Here is a 14,377-nt window from a genome sequence, read left to right on the forward strand (position 1 = left end):
GCAGCTGTTAGCATTGTTGCCTCACAGCAAGAGGTTCTCCGGTTTGATTCTTGGTTGGGTTGTCTTCTGTGCAGAGTCTGCATGTCCTCCATGTGTCCGCGTGGGTTTCCTCTGGGTGTTCCAGTTTCCTCCCACATTCCAATGACATGCCATAAGTGGATTTAGTTATTTATTTATTACATTTGTTAACCGGGAAAGTCCGACTGGGCCAGGAGCCCGTTTTCAGCAGAGGCCCGGGGAGAAAAGCTCCACAAAAGTACAAATATACATTGTAAGACACAGCATTTGTTCACTGTACAGTAATTTTAGGACATTAATATACAATTTTACTTACAATAACATAAGACAGTTGACAGTTTAGACATAAATTTGATACACAGAATAGCATTTTTTGACATGAGATTTGATAATTAGCCTTGTAACAGTTTCCAGAAAGCAGTGTTGGCAAGGTAGCAAGGAGGGAATTAATGCAAAGAAATATTTAGTTGGACTGGGATCAGGGAGAATTTGTAGCAATAATGACGAAAAAATACCAGGAAGGGTAGGCAGTGGAGGGAATGTGGATAGGAGGATTAGCCTGTGGTAAGGCAGGAGCAAAGTCAGTAGTTAGTTAGGTAGTTTATTACTAGTTGTTTGAACTCATGATGGTGTGGGTTTTTAGTTATTGCAGGAGGGAGAGTGTTCCATAATCTAGTAATTTTATTGGAATAGAGACAGTCACTATGATAGGTATTGGATTTGGTGACCTTCAGTGAACATTTATTGGAGGATCTCAGGGTCCTGGAGTTAAGATTTGGTTGGACGAGACTGGAGAGGGCAGGGCAGTTGGTGGGAAGGTGAATTTTTTTGTGGGCCATTGATAGCTGGTTGAGAACCAGAAGGTTCGGGAGTTCAAGTAATTTCAGTTGAGATAGTACATTTCAGTGGTGAGTCTTGTGTGGGGCATTCAAAGCAAACTTTGCGATTTTGTGATAGCAGGATTCTAGATTATATAGGTCTGATTTGCACAGGTTGATGAGTATGTGGGAACAGTAAAGGAGGGATGAAAGTAGGTGAGAATGGGCTGTGGCAAGCCTGGCATTGTGGGACAGGTATGGTTGGGCTCTATATAAGGTGCCAAGCTTGATGTGCACTTTTTTGTTTGTTAAGGAGACATATTTTTCAAAAGTTAGATTTTCATCAATAGTGACCCCTAGGAGTTCGGTATGAGTTGTGGGTTCGATCTTGGTGGCTTTTGAGGAGTAAATTGATAGAGGGACATGACAAGGTATGGATGTTTTGTTTTTGAAGATTATAAGTTTGGTTTTGTTTGGGTTAAGAATTAGTTGATGTTTTGAGAGGTATTTTTCTATGCTTAAGAAGGATGATTGCATTTTTATTTGAAGTTCTTGAGGTGTTGGGGCAGAGCATATAAGTGTAGCATCTTCTGTGTATTGGAAGGTTGTGGCTAGTTTAGTTGCTGTGCTGAGATCATTTGTGAATAGGATGAAGAGGAGAGTGCCTAGTATAGATCCTTGGGGCATGCCAACAGAAATAGGGAGAAGGGGGGAGACAGTATTTTGCCATTTGGTGGCCTGCTGCCTATTTGAAAGATAACTGAGGAACCAGGACAGAGAAGGTGGGTTGATGCTATAGGTAGAGAGTTTATTGAGTAGGAGTTGGTGGGAAATGGTTTTGAAGGCTTTAGATATGTCCAGAAAGATAGAGGAGACTGCCTGGCCTTCATTTAGGAGTTGATGAATGGTGTTTGCAAAAGATATTAGGGCAGTGAAAGTACTGTGTTTGGGTCTGAAACCATGTTGTGAATGGCATAAGAGATTATTTGAGAGTAGATGGTTGAGAAGCTGTGTGTGTGTATATGCATCTAGGATTTTGGCTAAGGGGGATAGAATGCTGATGGAGTGGAAGTTGGATAGTTCTTTGGAGTGACCTCCTTTGTGGAGTGGGATGAGATGGGATATTTTCCAGATAGTAGGAACATAATGTTCAGAGACTGAGTGATTGATCAAGATAGATATGGGATAAGCAATGGATGGGGCTGCACATTTTAAGAATTCATTTGGGAGCTGGTCTACAGCCAGAGAGCGTGGTTTAAGTTTGGCTAGGAGAGATTTTATAAAGCTTGTTTGGATGGGAGAAAAACTAAAGGGGTTAGAATTATCAGGAAAGATGGTAGGGAGTGTAATAGGTGTAGTAGGATGGTTGCCTAGAAGGGAGGTAATGGAATTTATGAATTGGATTGGACACTGTAAATTGGCCCTGGTGTGAGTGTGTGAATGTGAGTGTGTGTGGTACACCTTCTGAGGAGGTTTGGGCCTCATGCTAGCAACCTGACCCCGTAAAATTGTAGCTGCTACAGAAACAACGAGTACCTAGAGGGGCGCTTGTTGCCTGATGTGATGAAGGGCACGAATGGAACTGAGAGAGACATGACACCCTGGATGAATCTCTGTTAAATCACTGTTGTTTAATTATTTAATTACATGAAAAACAAACCCAAACCATTTACTGAAAGCTTTGCTAGTACAACTAAACCTCAATCACTTTGGCCATATAATGTGATGATAGGATCCACTGGAGAAAACACTGATTCTGGGAAAGACTGAAAGCAAAAGAAGGGGTGCAGAGGCTACGATGGAAAGCTAACAGTACTAAAATAATGAATACAAAGCCGCACAAAGTTAAAAGAAGCGATTGGTGATACACAGGCCTAGTATGTTAAAATATTGAGGTCAGGAAGAATTGAACCTAACTAAATGATTAAAGAGCAATCATAAAATGACAAAATACAGCACATAGATATAAGCAAGAGTTTCATTTTGAAAATTTTATGAACTGTGCTGATCTGTAACAAGCACAGAAGTATCTGATGCTGTTGACTAATGTTCTTTTCAAAATCTCAAATATTTGTTGTAGCAATTTCTCTGCTTGTAGCATGGAATTTAGGGTGCTGTTACTACAAGTTGTGTGTAGTGAAATATATTTTGTAGAGGATTATGACCTAAACAGCAGAACTATGCATACTGGTTGCCATGCAACTGTTTTCGTGACAGAGAGTTCTGCTTTCGTTTAGATGGCTTGAGCTGATTTGATTCAATTGGATTTGTCTGAGGTTCATTGAGAAGTGATGTATTATTCTTTTATATCCATGATGTCATCAGGGAGCAGCAGCTACATTACTGATGATATTTGTACTGCATCATAACATCTTAGGTGCTCTGTTTCCTTGTGGACAGAAGTGGTGGCCTGCTATTGACTGTACCCACCATAAACTGCTCTCATTAGAATATAGCTGGACTCCTTTTCAGTTGTTATTCATTCATTCATTCTTCTACAGAGATGTGTAATTCCCATCATTGAACATACTACCAAACATGGCCTAGAAGATAAAAAAAACAGATATAGTTATGGTGTTGTACTAAACAGGAAATGCACGCATTTCTCATGTCACTTGTGTGCGACTGTTTTTAGCAATGTCTACCATAATGATATCCTGGTGATGGTTATGTAGGTGTGGACTGCTTTGTACACCATCTCCCACCATCTTATAGAATTATCCTTCACTTATCAATGTACTTACTTATTTTATTTAAGCTTTTAGCTGCAGAATATATACAATGAAGTAATATATGACAGTAGCATAGCACATTAATACACTGACAGTATGCAACAGCAGTAAAAAACTACTTAGAAATAAACATGCCTGCAAACTTAGTTATTCTTTATTCTTTGCCTTATCAACTCTACAGTACATACAATGTGAGCTGTGTAAGAGCAGGTTATATAAGTTGTATCCATATAACTATATACATGCAAACATACATATAAATATATATAAATAGATACGAACGAGTCTATCGCAAGTGCTTAGATATCGAATAAAAAAACTGAATCACAAAGAGATGAAAATAATCAAGCAAAAAAGAAATAAATAAATACTACTGATGAAAGATAAGGGAATGCAGTCATGATAGATATTTCAAGTACATTAGGAAGGTAGCCAACCATAAGACCCCAGATTCCTCCCCAGAAAGACATAACAAAATAAGGACCACAATGTGAAGGCTGGATCACGGGCATCATGAAGATTTTTTAATGAGAGGGTGGTAGATGCATGCAGTAATACATTTCCAAATGGATTCTAGATTTTGAGAAAGTTGTATGTTTCAGGAAAACTCAGTATGATTATATCGCTACTGTACTGTTTGTGGAAGGGTATCAGAACTCTGTTGAAAAATTATGAAGGCACTGCAGTTCACTCAACAAATAGAAGGCAGTCAAAGTGGACCCAAACAACTAATAATAGTGTGTTAAAAAAGAGAAAAAAATAAATCTTACAAGAATCTTAAAGTCTTTCTATGCGGTGAACTGTACACAACAATGATCACAAACTGATTGGTCTTACTGTTTCTACAAATAAACCAGGTTTTAAACAGATTTTATGAAATAGACCTTCTCTTACTTGTTCAATATCCTCTTCTTCATCTGTCGCTTTTAGTAATGATTCATTTCCATAGCTGTCATGGGACATTAGTGTCTGCAGACAGGAACGTTAACAGTTAGTGGTGCTGAAATGAGCTTTGAAGGTAATCACATTGAAACATGAATCTGTGAACTGAATTTCATCTGTTACCAGAAAAGATTGGTTCGGCTTGTATGCTGCTTGTCTGGTTGTGTAATGCCGTAGTAAGATGAACAAATATATAAACCTCTTAACCATTGTGTCAACTCCATATGCACACATGTATACACAAACACACACAAATATATAAACCTCTTAACCATTGTGTCAACTCCATATGCACACATGTATACACAAACACACACAAATATATAAACCTCTTAACCATTATGTCAACTCCATATGCACACATGTATACACAAACACACACAAATATATAAACCTCTTAACCATTGTGTCAACTCCATATGCACACATGTATACACAGACACACACAAATATATAAACCTCTTAACCATTGTGTCAACTCCATATGCACACATGTATACACAAACACACACAAATATATAAACCTCTTAACCATTGCGTCAACTCCATATGCACACATGTATACACAAACACACACAAATATATAAACCTCTTAACCATTGTGTCAACTCCATATGCACACATGTATACACAGACACACACAAATATATAAACCTCTTAACCATTGTGTCAACTCCATATGCACACATGTATACACAAACACACACAAATATATAAACCTCTTAACCATTAGTCAACTCCATATGCACACATGTATACACAAACACACACAAATATATAAACCTCTTAACCATTGTGTCAACTCCATATGCACACATGTATACACAGACACACACAAATATATAAACCTCTTAACCATTGTGTCAACTCCATATGCACACATGTATACACAAACACACACAAATATATAAACCTCTTAACCATTCGTCAACTCCATATGCACACATGTATACACAAACACACACAAATATATAAACCTCTTAACCATTGTGTCAACTCCATATGCACACATGTATACACAGACACACACAAATATATAAACCTCTTAACCATTGTGTCAACTCCATATGCACACATGTATACACAAACACACACAAATATATAAACCTCTTAACCATTATCAACTCCATATGCACACCTGTATACACAAACACACACAAATATATAAACCTCTTAACCATTGTGTCAACTCCATATGCACACATGTATACACAGACACACACAAATATATAAACCTCTTAACCATTGTGTCAACTCCATATGCACACATGTATGCACAAACACACACAAATATATAAACCTCTTAACCATTAAGTCAACTCCATATGCACACATGTATACACAAACACACACAAATATATAAACCTCTTAACCATTGTGTCAACTCCATATGCACACATGTATACACAAACACACACAAATATATAAACCTCTTAACCATTAAGGTCAACTCCATATGCACACATGTATACACAAACACACACAAATATATAAACCTCTTAACCATTGTGTCAACTCCATATGCACACATGTATACACAGACACACACAAATATATAAACCTCTTAACCATTGTGTCAACTCCATATGCACACATGTATACACAAACACACACAAATATATAAACCTCTTAACCATTAAGTCAACTCCATATGCACACATGTATACACAAACACACACAAATATATAAACCTCTTAACCATTGTGTCAACTCCATATGCACACATGTATACACAGACACACACAAATATATAAACCTCTTAACCATTGTGTCAACTCCATATGCACACATGTATACACAAACACACACAAATATATAAACCTCTTAACCATTGTGTCAACTCCATATGCACACATGTATACACAAACACACACAAATATATAAACCTCTTAACCATTGTGTCAACTCCATATGCACACATGTATACACAAACACACACAAATATATAAACCTCTTAACCATTGTGTCAACTCCATATGCACACATGTATACACAAACACACACAAATATATAAACCTCTTAACCATTGTGTCAACTCCATATGCACACATGTATACACAGACACACACAAATATATAAACCTCTTAACCATTGTGTCAACTCCATATGCACACATGTATACACAGACACACACAAATATATAAACCTCTTAACCATTGTGTCAACTCCATATGCACACATGTATACACAGACACACACAAATATATAAACCTCTTAACCATTGTGTCAACTCCATATGCACACATGTATACACAGACACACACAAATATATAAACCTCTTAACCATTGTGTCAACTCCATATGCACACATGTATACACAAACACACACAAATATATAAACCTCTTAACCATTGTGTCAACTCCATATGCACACATGTATACACAAACACACACAAATATATAAACCTCTTAACCATTGTGTCAACTCCATATGCACACATGTATACACAAACACACACAAATATATAAACCTCTTAACCATTGTGTCAACTCCATATGCACACATGTATACACAAACACACACAAATATATAAACCTCTTAACCATTGTGTCAACTCCATATGCACACATGTATACACAAACACACACAAATATATAAACCTCTTAACCATTGTGTCAACTCCATATGCACACATGTATACACAAACACACACAAATATATAAACCTCTTAACCATTGTGTCAACTCCATATGCACACATGTATACACAAACACACACAAATATATAAACCTCTTAACCATTGTGTCAACTCCATATGCACACATGTATACACAAACACACACAAATATATAAACCTCTTAACCATTGTGTCAACTCCATATGCACACATGTATACACAAACACACACAAATATATAAACCTCTTAACCATTGTGTCAACTCCATATGCACACATGTATACACAAACACACACAAATATATAAACCTCTTAACCATTGTGTCAACTCCATATGCACACATGTATACACAAACACACACAAATATATAAACCTCTTAACCATTGTGTCAACTCCATATGCACACATGTATACACAAACACACACAAATATATAAACCTCTTAACCATTGTGTCAACTCCATATGCACACATGTATACACAAACACACACAAATATATAAACCTCTTAACCATTGTGTCAACTCCATATGCACACATGTATACACAAACACACACAAATATATAAACCTCTTAACCATTGTGTCAACTCCATATGCACACATGTATACACAAACACACACAAATATATAAACCTCTTAACCATTGTGTCAACTCCATATGCACACATGTATACACAAACACACACAAATATATAAACCTCTTAACCATTGTGTCAACTCCATATGCACACATGTATACACAGACACACACAAATATATAAACCTCTTAACCATTGTGTCAACTCCATATGCACACATGTATACACAGACACACATGCAGAACTCTAGGAAAATATTTTTTTTTGTGCAGTACGGTAGAATACAAAATATAGTACTGCCAATCTTAACAACAGGGAATAAGGAGGTTATAGCTAGGATTGAGACATTAATGAAGCTGAAGATGGAGTACATTTGGGAAAGTAGATCACAATGAAATAAAACAAATTGGTCAAATTATATGAATTCTTGTTTTATGGTTTGATATAAGTGATTTGATCCTAGATGTTTTAGGCACAGCTCTGGCCGAAGGTAATTTACAATTACAATTATACTGAACAGTACAAAAACTTTAACTCTCTAAATATTTTGTAACATTAGGATTAACAGATTGCATTGTTATCTATAATAAGTAGAATCATTACACATCCCACTATGTACACATTGCAAAGCAAGGCTTCAAGTTATAATAAATGTGCAATACTTGCACAAAGGATGTGTAAGAAAAGAAGGTTATTATGACGGGGGTCATTGTTTCTATCAAGTTCCCTGTCTGGGTAATTGTTTTATTATGGTAGGGTCAGTTTTTACAAGCTGCACAGAACTCAGGAGTAACAAATGACAAGCAAAGCTCAGCAAAGTCCTGAGTGTGTGAGTGCAAGCAATAAAACAACAAGTAAGAAGCTGTCCAGGACACCACAAATCAGTGTAATAAACACACAAGCTGAAAAAGCATTTTGTGGCAATTTGGAATGTTGCAACAGCTATTGTATTTATTAATTTGATCTGTAGTGTCTTAGACAGTTTTTGCTTGTTTTTTACCAGAACTCAGGGGTACTGGGACTACTTCACAGTTTTGCAGAAGTGAGCTGTACAGAAACGTCAGTGCAATATCAGATGCTTGCTTTTCTGGGTATGAAGCATGATGCTGCTGCTCTGAGACTGTTGAGAGGATGTGAGGACTCATGTAAGGGATGCTCTTTTAAACTCATTTGCCACGGGTGAAGCAGAAATTAAGGAAGGATACTTTACACATATGATTACATAAGAGAAATATGGTTGCTGCCAGTTTACTTTCTCCAAATGCTTACATTGTTTACATACCTTGACGGAAAAAGGACACTATTCCTAAGTCAGGGCATAAGTAAAGTTAATGAAATCAATATTCCGTCAGTTTTTCATGTGAGCCAAGAGTGCTCTTCTCAGCATCTGCAAGGTACCCAGAGTTGCCTCCTTCTGCAGTCCATTTTAGGTCACATGGACAGGTAAGCTATTTAAGTACTATTGTACATTCTTTATTAGTCTCATTGCTCCTACCACTATTGGAACTGTCTGGGTATCCGTCTTCCACAGTGCTCTTGTTTCTGCTTTCTGTCCTTGTCATTCAGAGAGTGGCTTCCTAATTTGGTGGTGCAGAAGAAGTGATTCCTGTCCTAACGGAACAGCCTGGGGAATGTTCTTCTTTCCTTGGCAGCATAGAGGGGGATCTTTCTGATCTGATGATGCAGAGAAGTTCATTTTCTGTTTCAGTGGCACGGACGTATAGCATCCAGCCCATATAGAACAGTGGGCAATCTACCTTCCAGTGGTGCAGAAAGGAGACTGGTATGACAGCTTCTATTCTTAATGGCACTGAAGGAAGTGTACTGATTGGATGATTCAGTGATAAAACCTTGTTCTCTTGGCACAGAGGGACTGCTTACTGTCATGAAGGTGTAGAAAAGAGTGCTTCCTGGCAGAGCAAATGGAGAGTTTCCTGTTCCACTAATGCAGATAGGAGACCTTTGTGCCTTTATGGCAAAGAGGTTGCCTTGATTTGCACAGAGAAAATCTTCTTGTCCTAAATGCAGAGAAAGAATTCTTGTACTGATGGATGGAGGAGAGCTTTCTGTCTTGATGGTTCAGAAGGTTACCTTCCTTTCCTGATAGCATGGAGGGAAATGTTTTAGGGGTTTCCTGGCCTGATGGTTCAATGGGAGATCTTCCTTCTCTGTATGGCAGAAATGAAAGCTCCCCATCTTAAAAATGGAGGTAGGATAACTTTATATCATGATGTTATAGAGGGAAATATTTTTGTCAAGATGGTGCATATGAACAAATTCATGTCCTGATGATAAAGAGAAAGAAACAGAGAGAGAGAGATCTTACCTGATAATGTAGAAAGACGTGATTCTCATCCCTGTGTTGCAGAGAGGAAAGACTCCAACCCTGAAGTAATAGAAAGGTTCTCATCAAACAGTGGGGGGAATACTGTTATCACAGAGCACACTGACATCTTCCGCACAGTTTAGAGCTTCCTGTTCTGATGGCACATCAGAAAGCCTTTCTGTCCCACTGATATAAAGAAGAGGATCTCCTATCATGGTGGCACAAAATGTCTTTAAAGTACAGAAGGAGAACTTCCTGACTTTATGTCAGACAGAAAGCTTGTCCTGTCCCAATGACACAGATAGGGGACCTTCCTACCCTGGTGGTACTAGTTCAGGGATTTTGATGATTTTCTGTATTTTCCCCTCTTTGTCTGATTGCTTGTATATTGTGTTGAGAGGATGAAGGCACTAATGCACTTAGTTCTGCATGTGTTTCATAGTGAACGTGGGTTCTAGGTGAAAAAGGGTCTGTTGACATGTCTGCTTAGAACGTGTAGTTGCACTTCCTTTGTTCTCACTCGCTTGTGTGTAAACTGCATGTATGAGGGAATGATGAAGCTTCAAAACCTTGGCCAGAACTTACCTGTTTCAATAGCTTAAGGGTAAAACCCAGGAAATAGAAATCGGGGGGGGGGGGGTCTGAGTTTAAGTTCTTATTGAAGCATGCATTCCTTTAGTGCTGTTTTCAGAAAGTATGACTGGTTGTATGCTTTTGAAAACTTCAAATTTATGTAGCAGTTTGTCTGAGCTCTTTTTTAGGGAAATTCCTGATGCACTCTCTCCTTCTTCATCACTTTGTCTAATTACTTTCGTATTGTTTTGGGGGAGGGTACCCCTGCACATTTTTCTGCATGTACTCCAGAGTGATCCATGATCATGAGTCAGAAGTGGGTCTAGAGACCAGCCTACTTTCCTGATAAAACAGCTGTGTATTCGCACTTTTGCTGTTCTCATTGGACAGTTTATATATCAATACAATCTTTATATCTAGACAGAACTATGTTTATCTCTCTGTCTGTCTATCTAGCTATCAAACGGTGATGCATACCTGGAATACCCGATAGATAGCAACAAATCAAAGCAACAGGTTTTATCTACCTAGAAAAGTGTAGGTTACTGCATGTAGTGCATTGTAACTATATCATACTGTCTTTGTTTTATTGACTTATGTTAGTCCCCTGAGTGTTTAGCAATATATATATATATATATATATATATATATATATATATATATATATATATATATATATATATACATACAGTTATTTAGAACCATTATTGTGTGTTATCTTGTTTAAATGACTGTAAAGGACTAAACAGTGAGTAACAGAGTGAGCAGTTGTAATAATGCATTCTCTGTGCACAATGTACATTGCAAATGTGTACAAGTTCAGTTTTGCACATTTTTATTTGTAGATTAGGCAGGTATCACCAACATCATTACTAGCAAAAGATGGAAAGTGGTGAATGTTCTATGACCATGAACTGGTGATGCCATGAGAAAACGACATTGCCTCCAGTATCTTCTGATCATGTCAATAAACCCTGTTTTTAAGTGGGTATCCTTAGACTGACAAGTGCTTTGGTGTGCTTTTCTTTTCAGTCTATGCATTGCACTTTATATGGCGCAGGAATATATTACACATACCTTATGTCAGTCTGATATCTAAAATTCATTTAACAGTATATAATACCTGGCAAACCTTGCTGATCTTCTACATATTGGGGACCCTGTATTTTCTGTTAAATACTATGAATATTAAGAAATACTTCATAATAATCTTTGCACATTTTGTTTGAAAGGACATTCTTGTAGTTACTGTCCTGTTTTTCACACTTCAATCCTGAATTGGACAATTATGCCCTACAAAAAGACAAACTAACATGGCAACTGATTAACACTTTGAAACTTTAGGATTTTCATTCAATCACTTTAAATATTATAGAAAATCTTGATGATGTAATGGAGTACCTTATTATAACACGAGACAAAATAAATCAAGATTACAGCAGTGACATCATTTGAATAAGAGTAAAAGCAGGTCATTTGCACATGTTGAAAGAATAGAGTGAGTTGGATATTGTAATGATTTTTAGGCACATATGCTCCACTTTGGGGATTTAAAATGTAACAGTAGCTGTACTCTGTACCTTACTGATGGCAGAAAGAATACTAAATTACATCTATCTGTCAAAGCTAAAAGGTAAAGTTGATTTGTAAGTATACATGTTAAAAGGTGAATTGTGTTTCTAAGGCTGTACAGAAGAGTGCATTATACATTTACAACTCAGAGGTAAGGTAAGCCGTGACATATAGTTACCTTTGCCGGTTCTTGATTCTGTTTCTGTCTCCACTGGTTGTGCTGCAGAAATAGAACAGCATCATGAGTGGTTAGGAATAGATGGCTTCTTTCCAGCCCCCCTTCTTGGAAGAGACCTCCATTTTCAATATCAGTGTATACTTGAGCTGCAAGTGGAGATAAGAAAGCAAGTAAGAAGCCCATAATCCCAAATATTTTTATTTTATATTCTAGAAGATGATCAGATGATCGAGATAGCATGTACCCATCACATGTGTTCGAGAAAATAGTTAAGGGACAGGGGTTGAGAGCCTCTAGGCTGAATGGGACAGATGATGGTTTTAAATCTGAGTTGCTATGCTTAAAAGGTAAGCTGACTGACAGAGGCTATAAACAAAAGGAGGTTGATGATATACTTTGGAGCATACCTCCACTTAGATCCAGTATAGCCAGACCATACTATTCTGAACATTCCACTGATTCCAATAGTACGAGACTAACTCCCATTAGACCTACTAATATTTCTGTTCCAATAACTTACATCACTAACACTAGGATGACAATGAATGTTATTAAGAGACACTGGAACATATTAACAACTGACCCCAACATCCAGAGGCTTGTAGGTGATACTCCCAGATTCTTATATAAGAATAAGAAAAATCTAAAAAGATTAATATGCTATCCAGTTAACCAGAAACCTGTATGTCTGAATGTGGAGCCAGTACATTGGCATATGGATCATGTAATTTTTGTAACTATGTAGACAGTAGTGGGTGTTTTCAACATCCTAATGGATGTAGGTTTGATTTTACGGTGCAAGCAACATGTCTGACTCCACAGGTGGTCTACCTTGCCAGCTGCATGGTCTACCAAGCATTTTATGTAAGCAAGACGGAGAGACCTCTGAAAGACAGGATAAGGGAGCATTTATACAGTATCCATTGTGCTTCTGCCAACAATGCCATGTCCAAACATGTTATGACCACTGATGCAAGACATTTTTTGATTGGCCTCTATGTATTATAAAATTGGTATTGTGTCAGTTGTTATTTATTCCGATGTAGTCCTGTTATGGATGAAAACTCTTAATAAATTCCTTTGATGAACACTATGGCGGGAATTCAATAAAGCCTACACATTTTTTTTTCATGTAAATATCGCGCCGTGATGCGTACATAAGTGCAGACATTTTTAGATTCAGTAAATGTCACACAGCAGTGCGCAAGCACACGCAAATGGGGAAACTTCCATGCAATGCAAATTTCTGCTTAAGTAGGTGAATCTTATGCAAATGAGGCAGGTGGAGTGATCCAACAAGGCGAAAGGCATCTGTGTAGACTCTATGCCCATGTTCATAGAGTATGCAGGAGTCTACGTGGACAGAAGAGTATGTAAAAGTCCACAAATATGGACATAACTCCCCTGAAAATAGTAGATCACATACATACACATGAAAAACATACATTGTGGATATCTTAAAAAGGAAGGGGATATGTAACATTTATAATATATATTTTTTTTTTAATAATTTTCACATTTCCACTATGCACTGCATTGCACAAACATGCTTAACAGAAAAATAAAAAAAATTGTAAAATAACATTTATAATGTAGATTACACAAATGTACTGTAGGTCCTTTTGTCGGGTCCGTACAAAGGTGCGTTTGTGCTGTTACCCAGGTTATGCGGCTATGAACCACATGATTTCCAGGCTGTCAGCACGAATGTGTATGCAAATGAGTTACATTTGTTGAATCACTAAAAGGAGCAACTGTGTCCACATATCCACTTTGTGTAGGCTCCTACATGGTGTTGATATTCCCACTGGATGTTTAGGACATTGGGGGGTGTTCTGTCACATTTAAGATTTTTTAGTACTCAATGAGCGTGTTTGCACAGTGTGCCGTATAGCTTAGTGTGTTCGCGAGAACAGACCACCCATGACATAGGCAGATATCAATCAACACTGGATATATTTAATTAATAATATCTATTTTTGTATAAGCTATGCTGTGTGCCGCAGTGCTGCACTAAATTAG

The 14,377-nt window shown here is 37.4% G+C and overlaps 1 protein-coding gene across 1 annotated transcript in view; it reads right to left on the minus strand.

The window, feature by feature from the left end:
• Window positions 1-3,291: 3,291 nt before the first annotated feature.
• The window catches only part of SLC26A9 (solute carrier family 26 member 9), a 292,279-nt gene continuing 281,193 nt past the window's right edge, over window positions 3,292-14,377 (minus strand). Inside the window, exons 18-20 of the mRNA XM_044076840.1 lie at window positions 12,356-12,501; window positions 4,463-4,537; window positions 3,292-3,379 (exon numbers count right to left, since the gene is read on the minus strand). Of these exons, the coding sequence (XP_043932775.1) occupies window positions 3,332-3,379; window positions 4,463-4,537; window positions 12,356-12,501 (269 nt within the window). The 3' untranslated portion in view covers window positions 3,292-3,331. The remainder of the gene's footprint in view (window positions 3,380-4,462; window positions 4,538-12,355; window positions 12,502-14,377) is intronic.

Source organism: Protopterus annectens, chromosome 7.part0 (genome assembly GCF_019279795.1).
Source record: "Protopterus annectens isolate FY-2018-M chromosome 7.part0, PAN1.0, whole genome shotgun sequence".
In the NCBI taxonomy this organism is placed as follows: Eukaryota; Metazoa; Chordata; order Ceratodontiformes; family Protopteridae; genus Protopterus; species Protopterus annectens.